Source organism: Biomphalaria glabrata, chromosome 2 (genome assembly GCF_947242115.1).
Source record: "Biomphalaria glabrata chromosome 2, xgBioGlab47.1, whole genome shotgun sequence".
NCBI lineage: Eukaryota > Metazoa > Mollusca > Gastropoda > Planorbidae > Biomphalaria > Biomphalaria glabrata.
Window position 1 is genome coordinate 48,381,169 of NC_074712.1, and position 10,923 is coordinate 48,392,091.

At 38.3% G+C, this 10,923-nt stretch overlaps 1 protein-coding gene across 1 annotated transcript in view; it reads right to left on the reverse strand.

Annotated features, from left to right (window-relative positions):
* The window catches only part of LOC106078478 (thioredoxin domain-containing protein 15-like), a 33,087-nt gene extending 25,179 nt beyond the window's left edge, over positions 1 to 7,908 (reverse strand). The window contains exon 1 of the mRNA XM_056021040.1: positions 6,688 to 7,908. Within this exon, the coding sequence (XP_055877015.1) occupies positions 6,688 to 6,697 (10 nt within the window). The 5' untranslated portion in view covers positions 6,698 to 7,908. The remainder of the gene's footprint in view (positions 1 to 6,687) is intronic.
* Between the last annotated feature and the right edge of the window lie 3,015 nt (positions 7,909 to 10,923).

The window sequence follows — 10,923 nt, forward strand, 5'->3', positions numbered from 1 at the left end:
AGGTCACGCCTCTAACCCTACCCGTCGCCACCCCACGGAAGGTTGGAGCTGAGATACGTAATATCCTTAATATTATAACAACAACAATAATGTCATCTTTTCGGCATGAAATAAACGCTAGACAAAAATAATCTAAGAAATTTAATTAAGTTTGACTAGCTGTCTAAGCGTATCTTATGTAAACAAGTAAATAAAGGGCTGACAAAATAAATGAGTCAAAGATAATAGAAGTTGAGAGATGTAGTGGTTTTTTTAAAGCGTGCAATTTAAAGGATATTCGGATTATTTACAGAGTGTATTCTTTCGTATTCTTACACAATTAAAAATATTCAAGGGCTTGGACAAATATTCGAAATATGCTTCTGTCCCCTCAGTTTAGCTGCTTTAGCCAGATTAAAATAACCAAATGCAGATTAAATTGAAGGCTTGGGGCATTACAGACCTAAGCAAGATATTATAGTTCAGTTTAGGGTCATTGTATCTTTGATTCCTATTTGGCTTAGTTCTATCCGAACTTTGACCCGGGTGTCATTTTCACATGTCCCAGTCCTGATTGCAACAATAACTTTTAAATTAGGCAACATTTGAACACTGCATCTTATGCAAATTCTAACAAGCAAAATAAAAAAAAATACTTTAAAAAAAAAAGCTTATAGTAAGTGTAGTTTGGTCATGTCATTAAATTTGTAATAGATCTGGACTGACAATATCAACATGTGCGATTAGAAATATTTTTACCAATTGTTTTTGTTTGGAGCTATTTCATGCTTTTAGCTTTCTCCATACGATATGATCCTATCACTTGTCTGGACCAGTTGGAAAGGGTTGAGGGGAAAGGGAGAAAGAAAGGGATATCTGGGTCATCGTTTTTTAAATGTATTTATTTTAAAAAAGTGAGCGACCTGAATTCGAACTCGATGGCTAAAGCTTCCTCAAGCCAATACAGTAACCACTATGCAAGTGGCTGCTCATGAAAATAGGTTTGTAGTGATTTGTTGTTAATCAATTTTTTTTCTAATTCAACTTATACCACTTTATCAGTCAAGAAAATTTCTTTCATTGTTCGAAATACAAAACAAAATAATTAATTAACAATAGTTAGTCTAATTGTTTTTTTTTTTTTATTATTGATTCTTGTGTTGGCACGCATTTCAGCTTGCTCCGAGATTGGGTGTGGGAGAAATCACGTGTTCAAACGTTTGACCAGCCAGACATAATATGTCCGATATGAACTAGCTAGTTCTACAAATGTATCATTAGCCCCAGCCCTCAGTGTCAGCCCAAGTACCTACCATGTAGGCCTACTCGAGTTTCTTCTGTTTCTTGCACCAATTAACGCAAGTGATTAAGGTCACTTTAAAAAAAAAAGGGAAATAAATTCATATATCTTATTTTCCTCTACTTTCTGATATTAATTATTAGTTTTGATGTGAAGTCTTCATCTTTTGTGTATTTATTAATTTTGCTGTTGCCTGTTGCTTTAGTTATAAGGTATATTTCAAAGTGCATATTGTAGACAAATAGAGCAGTGTTTAATTAGATCTATTATTTTGGGGTTGAGCACATTTCTATAGTGTGGTGTTAACATAGGCCATTGATGCCCAAAATACGGCCCGCGACATGGTTTCATCCGGCCAGCCGTACCGTTGGCAAAAAGAAAAGAAAATACCTCCCTCCTAAAAAAAATTATTGAAACATGATAATATCCAACTTGTTTGGTTCGTAGAGAAAGTGTCGCTATTAAAAAAACAACAACAACATATAAACGGCATCATAAAACAAATATGACGCCATTCATGCTTTGAGCTGTGAATAAAGATAATTAAAGATTGGAGATTGGAGGATCGATGGAATGGGAATATTTACTAAAAAGAGACAGGAAAATGAGTCCCCTGGAACAACACGTGAGGACACGTCACATCATGTCTTTGTTTATACGCGTAGATTCCAGAGAACACTCGCTGCTGTGTCATCTCGCCGGGGTCACACGTTGACCTCTACCTATCACTGTTCATTTGTAACAATATATTTCTGCAAAACATGGGTTTTTCAGCCTATTAGTCATTAAGAAAAAAATGCTTGATGCAGAAGATGACATTCTTTGCGATTTTGCAATGACTTTCCAAGAATTTCTCATCTGGTGAAACAGAAACAATGTCAAGCTATCGCAACGATTGTAGCAATGTAGTTTACTCTTATCCTGATCACTATCCGAGCTCCGTCATGCTATTCAAATAGTTCAACCCCCCCCCCCCCCCCCAACGAAGGAGTCGGAATTTAGTGACTGATTTTTTGATTTGATTTTGTTTATTTTAGTTGAGAATTTAATACTAAACCATCATTTGTCCCAGCACAACCAAAGGGGTTTTGAGTTTAAAACCCCCTACCAGGGGGGGGGGGGTCGAGTTCAAATCCCCTACCAGAGGGGTTCGAGTTTGAGAATAAAAAATACATCTTTAGTGTAAGAAAAAAAAGCAAATTACGCACTCAAAATGCTACGAGCGTTGCCAAAAGGGGTTTTGAGTTTAAACCACCCATTCAGAGGGGTTTGATGCTAAAAATACCGCTTCAATATAAAAAAAAAAGCAAATTACACACTAAAATTATTTGAGCGTAGCCAATCCAATCGGGGGTTTTGAGTTTAAACCCCTCTTCTACAGATGGCTTTTTTTTTTAAGTTTAAAACCCCTCCAGATGGTTTTGAGTTTAAGATCCCCCTACAGAGCATTTTGAGGTGGAACTGGGAGTCGACCCCTTAGTAAGATTGTGCGAGAGCGACGCATGAGGTTTGCGGGACATGTTCTCCGACAAAATGAATTACGCATAAGAAGAGTTGCAATGATATCCTAGTACAATTTAGCGCCACACTTTCATGGAGGTCTTCAGAGCAGGTGGGAAGAGGCTTCAGACATTGCCAGTGACAGATTTTTGTGGAAACATCTTGCCGCCAAATACGCCGAACGGCGCGGGAGGGTCTAAGTCAGTAAGAATAGCAGATTAGGTTTTTGAAATAGCTGGATAATACACTGAAGATACCTCAGAATATGCATTTTGTTAGCTTTCAATACAGGAAATAGTGCTTGGCGGCGGGGCTATGCCCCGCGCTGGGGGAGCTCCCGGCGCTCCCCCAGACCCCCTTGCTAGCAATCACGGGGAGTTTACAATGTTTTCACTATCTCCAGAAAGTACCTATTTTAGAGTAAGAATGAAGGGTCAGATGCCACTCATTCATGGAGGTCCTCATGGCGGGTGGGATGAGGCTTCAGACATTACCAGTGACAGATTTTTATGGAAACAGCTTGACGTCAAATGCTCCTAAGGGCGCGGGGGGGATCTAAGTCAGTAAGAATAGCAGGAAAATGCAGTGTAGATACCTCAGAATATGCATTTTGTTGGCTTTCAATACCAGAAATAATGCTTGGCGGCGGGGCTTCGTCCCCCGCTGGGGGAGCTCCTAGCGCTCCCCCATACCCCCTTGCTAGTAATTGCGGGGAATCTACAATTTTATGGAAACAGCTTAACAGCAAATGCGCCGAACGGCGCGGGAGGGTCTAAGTCAGATAGAATAGCAAATTAGGTTTTTGAAATAGAACTTTTTAATAGCAGGAAAATGCACTGTAGATACCTCAGAATATGCATTTCGTTGGTTTTCAATATCAGAAATAGTGCTTGGCGGCGGGGCTTTGCCCCGCGCTGGGGGAGCTCCTATTCTAGGGCACAATAAACGTCTTCCGAAAGAATGAAGGGTCAGAATGTAATAAAGATTATGTACACACACACACACACATAAATACATATAATTTTTTTTCCACGGGGGGGGGGGGGGAGAAAAAAATCCCCCCCCCCCCCCGAAAAAAAATCCTGTCTACGGCCATGAATGTCTGGAACAGGAATATGTATGGAACGGGAATGTCTGGAACAGGAATATGTTACGTAATAGAAATCTTAATAAACGCACGACCTACAATTTCATTTGTTTGGAATTTCATTAAATGAAGAAATATGTATTTCAAGAGTATACGGCGGTTACATAGGCCTATTGTTAAATGATTTAAACATAAAACTTTGGCAATACATACCAGATATTCAAATTTGAATTAAGTTTTTATACCAATAGCGAAAGCACAGTTACTTATGATTATAAACGAAAATAATTTTACTGTGGGGATGGGGGTCGCCACGTAGTTGAAAATAGTAAAAGGGGGTCGCCGAACTAAAAAGGTTGAGAACCGCTGGTTGTATCCGGTGTAAAAAACAACTAAAGGAACTGTTGATACGTTGTTATTATGAATGTACATGATATTTTTATTTTTTTTTGTTTTCACATTAAAACACTGCAGAATCAAATGTTCTAAGCTCTTATACTTTTGTAACATAAAATACTTTCAACAAGGAGGAAGCATTAGACTTTCAATCTAAGACTTCAAACTTATTGACAAACAAAAAGGCCACTAACAAGCGGAAATATACATGATACCAAGATTAACTGCCACGCATTAAAATATTGTTACAATTATAACGAAGTCTATTTTTATTTCGTTGGCAACAGCAAGTTCCATTTAACGCCCTTAAAACTTTGTAGTTGAACTTGAAAATCTCCATTACCTACAGTCTACAGTTGAGTATTTAGTTCTGCGTATAGGCATACAAATACATCTTTAGTTTTTTTGCTTAAGTTGTTTGGCAAATTTGATTTCTGAAATTATGTTCTCATTTGATTTATTTTTTAAAAAGTTCCTTTACCCTAGAATACATCACCCCTCCCCCCCCCGATCTTATTTACCTATGTACATCATCCCACTATGCCGCATGTTTTTGTGTAGGGTTAAGACTTATCCTGTTTGGGAAATAAGCTGTTTGTGAATTGTAACCTACAAACTCATTATCGCTAAATGAGCTCTTGATTTGTAGTGTGTGTACGGTGTGTGGTGGGGGGGGGGGGGAGGGGAAGGAGTGCTGTGTGACAATAAAGGCTGCTTACTGATTCTTGTCACTTGACATGCCATTTAACAGCTATTTGACATGTCATTTAACAGCTATTTAACCGTCCACTCCATAGAGATTTCAATCAACTTCTTAGGTTATAGGTCTAACTTGGGGGGGGGGGGGTAATTGTGGACGAGGACTAATGAGTATAAGTACAATGGCGTACCGAGGGAGCCAGGCTCCCGGGGAAGCAAGGATTGTCGGCGTCTCCATCTCCCAACAATGTACGTAATTCATGTTTGCATTAGGGGCGTCAGGAAAAAGCAATGCAAAAGTTACAATTATCGAACGTAGCAACAAAAATATATGCTATTTTATACTGTGTTTTAGTACCTATTTTGGCACCCCATTTGCTGTGCAACCCAAACCGTCTTTTCCTCGGAACTTTTCTGCTAACGCATGATATGTGTAGTTGTTTTCAATTATGGTATTCTATACAAAGCAATCTTCTACCAATTTTAGTGTTACCAGACATCTGGCAAAGGTATGACGTGACCTCCTTTTCGGGGTCGTGTCTTTTTGTCCAGCAAGCATCGGCTTTACCCCTGTTGTTTACTGCAATAAATGAAACTCAATTTTTCATATTTTCTGATTTAAACTTAAAACATACCAAGTCACTCGTAAACGGTAGAAAGATGAGACCCTCTATCTTCTATATGAAAAGATGTTTGTATATTCAAGGCTGCACAAAATAATCCGTTGCAGATATCTTCTCAAGATATGCGATTTTGTTTCTTTTGCATTCCCGGACCAAATGATAAAGTGACAAGAACATTTGTATCGACACAATGAACAGAAGAGAGAAGTAGACTGCTCCTTGGTGTTGACGGTCATTGACTTATACCAACAAAAGTCTGGTAGAAACAAAACCGCTGTAGGCGTATTATATTTTAACTTTTAAAACTTGAATTAACTTGAATAACTTCTTTTTGAACAATACTAAGCATAACTTTTATTACAATAGAGACAAATTGAACCTAAGATGAAATGGAAAAAAAACACTTTAATTTTAATGTGGTGGGTTTGGCACAGAACAAACTAAATTCTTAATGATGAAAGGAACTCGTAGGCCGATTTCATTCTCTTTATTATACACTAAAGACCTGCCAAAGGCAAACATAAAACATAATTACACATGAGCATAAACTAAACATAATAGGCCTAAATGGTTAGACCAAGTTGTACACATAACATCGAAGTCTAAATACTAGATCTAACAAAAGAAAACAAAAAGAAAATCTTATAGTGTAAACCAATCATCTCTTATACGAACACAAGAGAGATATGGAACACCCGAAACATTGTAAAATAACTGACAACGTAGTTCTCTAATAATAAATCAACTAGTTGTTCTACATAAAACAAACAGACATTGTTTGAAGAGCTTCGCTCTTTACTTTCCTTACAAAAAAACTATAACAATTAAATAGAACAAATCTGTACACTGTTTCTTAAAGCCAGTATCTACACACTGGTTGTAAAAATACATTTACAAGATGGACAGTTAGCATTCTATATAGGAACTATTTTGTCTAGTAGGCCTATACTTCAGGTACGCTATTCAATAAATAAATTCATCTACATGCTGGCTTCTGAAAATAAGAATAGTCCAACAACATGGACGAAAACCGCGGTAGTGATATTCCATATAGACTACTAAATAAAATTACAATCTAATATGAATAAGTAAAATGTGATTACCTGCAGCCATACGTAAACACAAGGTGTAGAACCAGGCACAAACAGGGAGTGAAAACGAAGTAGGTCCAGTAACGTACAGACATTACAGTGACAAGAGATGCCGGTAGAATGGACAGTGCCCACGTTGTTCTGCCTTTTTACGCGCGGACACAAGACGCCATATAGGGAAAGGGTCACGTGGATATCGGGGTGGCCGGGGTGGTCTGAAAAAGTATCCACTCCACAGTGCTCCACTACATTAAACAAATATAACTCAATAAAAACACGTCTTTACACTCTGGCATCATGGAGTCGTCTGGCGTACCCAAGACAGCTTACGACAGTGCCGATTATATTGCATCATTCACACTGCATAGCCACCAATCAATCGCTAACTTCTTACCTTCACCATAGAAACACACACACACACTCCATAACACTAGTTAGAGTCATTTTTCTCATTACGTATGGAACCTTCAATGAAAAAAAATGCACAAAGCTTTATTCATGTCTGTTCGAAGGATTGACTTTGCAAACTTTCATTTCGACTTTATGTAATATCCAAAAGGTTCGATACTGGCTAACAAAGCTGAAAGTTATTAACCAATGCTAGCCAACAAAATTAAAGTTCTTATACATATTTCGTACCGTATACAAAATATATTCGTTTTGCGGTCTTTGATTTACAAACATATTTCATTACATACATTGTATGTCTATTTTTTAAATTTACTTTGACTTTTTTTTTGCTTGGTCCCAGAGGCGTAGCTAGGGAGGGGGAAAATTTGAAAATCCCCCGAGCCCCCACTTGAGGGGTCCCCCAAATGAGTGGGGTTTTTTTTACATTAAATATTACGCAAAATGCAGGGGTCACCTAATAAGCCAAGCCCTCACCCGGGCCCCCCAAATAATGGCAAATTCCTATCTACTCCACTGCTTGGTCCTCTTTTTAGCCCCACTATGGTCGTGCAGGTGTCTCGTAATACTATTCCATATTTTATCGAAGTCTTGTATAAATGAAAAGTTTTACAGCTTTCGCATTTAGCATACTTCGTGTTTTACAGATAAAACAACAACATTCAGACTACAAACTTAATTTAAACTGATAGGCAAGTGAGTCAGTAAAGAACTGTTCTTCGCACATCTACTGGAGCCGTTTGTTTTGTGCCGAATCGGTCTGAATTTTTAACTCAGCCACTACACTTAAAACGTCATATGTGTAACTAGATCTACATCTTCTTTTACTGACAATATTTAAATCTAAATAATGTTTACCATCGTTCGCAAATAAGATTTTTTTACCCACTTTTCAAAATGGAATGAAACCCTGTAACCTCTTAACTCTGAATTGGAGATATGGTAGGTACTTTTAACCTTCTAGGGTTTTTTTTTGTGTCGTCAACTGTTGGCCTATATCAAATAAATAATTCATAAACAGTTATCGATCACAAAACAATCATACTTTGCTGACACTCCACAATCACACAGTCATGTAATTTAATACAAAATTGAAACGAAATGAAGCATGTAATTCAGAGTCTAATGGAAGAAAACAAAATGCAATTACTTAACGATGCAAGCAAGTGAAAAAGTCATTGTAGAGTTAACGACTGAATTAAATCGCCCTTAGTAAGCCCTGATAAGCAATTGTAAATTGCTGCATATTACTTTTAGTTAAACAAAAGAAGTAAATTGTAACTTATGAATTACGAGACCTGCTGGAACAAGACGCAGTTATTTGCATCATTAATCATTACATGGTCACGCTTTGCTTCCATGCAGTTTCATATTGATTCAAATTAAATAGGCCAGCAGAGTGTTCTGAGGACTACATAATATCAATATACAAGTTATAAGCGGGAATAAAGAAGCATACACAATAACATGTCTAACCTGCAGAAAATATAGACAGCATGCCTTAAACTACATGAAGCATTGACATTAGGTCTGAGCATACATGAAATATTACAGTATGTCTACATAAATGTCACCGCCACAAGCCATGTAACAACCTCCACTCCTATTCCTCTCCTATGACGGCCCCCTTATGAAACTGTGTGGCGGAATTGTTGGGCTCTGAGTTGGCAGGTCTCCGTTCCTTCCTCACCCTAGAGGAGATAAAGAAAAATTAAAAAAAACACAAAAAACAAACAAACAAACAAACAAAAACAACAAGGAGGCAGTGTTGGTTACTCTTCATTTGGCACATCCGGTTTCACTACCTTTGATAACGTCCAGAAGAAATTTTAATCCAGTGAACAGATCTGGACCGGGAGGTCTATACCCCTAGTCCTGAGGGTTCCCAACAGTAACGACCATAGATCGAGATTGGGGATCGTACAGTGTACACGGCGAACCGCGCCTCGTTCCTGGAACTCCCTCGCTATAAGTGGCTGAGGGCAGCACTAACCATGGGAAATTCGCCTCCAATTTCTGTACTGTAACCTCAATTGTTCCGTGTTCCAGATGCTTCCACCGAGGCGTCACGGTTAGCTACGAAATCTGGCATCCCCGGCGTATGCGCGCTGCACTGTCCTTCGGTCGTTTCGATAGTCTCGGGTTCATACCATCCCCCCCCCCCCCCCCCGTCGTCCTGCGGCTGGCTTCGACTTGGAAGTAGATTATCTTCAACTCCGGACAATTTCCTACTTTAGGCCAATGCCTGCCGGACGGAGGACACGACTAAAAAAAGAATGGCATGTCCTCCTTTTGCCGGACGTTTGGTAATCTACTTTCTCGTGACTTAGAAAGGAATCCTATACTCGGTTAACTGCCTTTATTCTTTTCTTTACTTTTATTATTTTTTGTTTTCTTTCTTTCTGGTCAGGTCTATGCAAGCCAGGTTTACTTGTGTCAAAATAGGTCACAGTTGAGAAAATCACTCACCTGGAACCATCGCCACACAGAGGAGGTTGTAAACAGGTTGAGGTCAGAATATGAAAAATAGAAACTGGAAAAGACTTGCACGTTCTGACACGGCCTTCTTGCCTCGAAGTGACCTCACTTTAAACATAATATATGTATCGACTTGTGCGTTTCACGCACCTCGCCTAGAATATATGAGTGGGAGGGGGGAGCATATCAATCGTGGTCTCTGAATCTGACGTATTATAGTTCGCAAAACTTTTATTACAATTTTAGTGGAGAATGGATACTATATATACTGTTGAACAGTATAGAGGAAATAAATGTTCCTAATACTGTAATTTTTTTTTTTTTTTTTTTTTTTTTCCAATTTATTGTCAGAACTAATAGCACCAAAACGACTCGCGTCAAAACGGCTGCGCTAGAATTTGCATATTGTCGCTAGTGTAATTATAGCTTTCTATATGCATGCTTTCCTGTAAGAAGAAGGTATGTAATATCAAATATCAAAAAGGTGCGATACTGGCTAACAAAGCTGACAATTATTAACCAATGCTAGCCAACACAATTAAAGTTCTTATACATATTTCGTACCGTCACGTCTCTACAAGCACTAACCGAAGGCCAAAGGTATAACCGAAGCAATTACATCAATCGCTCAACAAATAGATGCAGATTTAAAAATGACACTCTGATATGTAGTTCGAAATGTCATAAATATGCAACAAGTAATCGATCATTTTCCAAAATAAAACTAATCTGACAGATTTGTGTGAGTATAGCATGTAATTATCATTCATGTATTTTTAAACAAATCTGCACATGAACATTTTCTGCCGACTTTGGCCCATCATCTCTGCCCATTGGGCGAACTGACTGGCCTAATCATGAAATGACCTACCATTCACGCATTGGTCGGTCAATTAGAAGCGATAATGGCCAGTTCGTGTATCTTTCTTCAGTGGAACGGGCCTCACTCCAACACATGATAGGAACTAACATTCTCAACTTTTACCAGTCTGAATGACGCACTACTTCTGACGATCCTGTGTGTGTTCTGAACAGAGCACTGGAGGATAACATTAACCTACATGATAATAGGCACGTGTGTCCTAAACAACCCAGTTCTCGTGGTTTTACATAATTAAAGACATCCACTTGTTTAGCCATAGTGTAGACTTCTAGAATGACAAACTGGTTGGCTTTCTTTTTTTGATATCTTATACAAAGTAGTTTCGTAGAGTTTTTTTTTTTTTACAAAGCTTATATCAACACTTGGGTCTGTCTGTATGTCTGGTAAAAAGTTAGAACACGTTATTTCTCTCACACCCATTCTTGGATCAAGTTGAAACTTTGCACAAATATTCATTGATATTAGCAAGACATGATTAA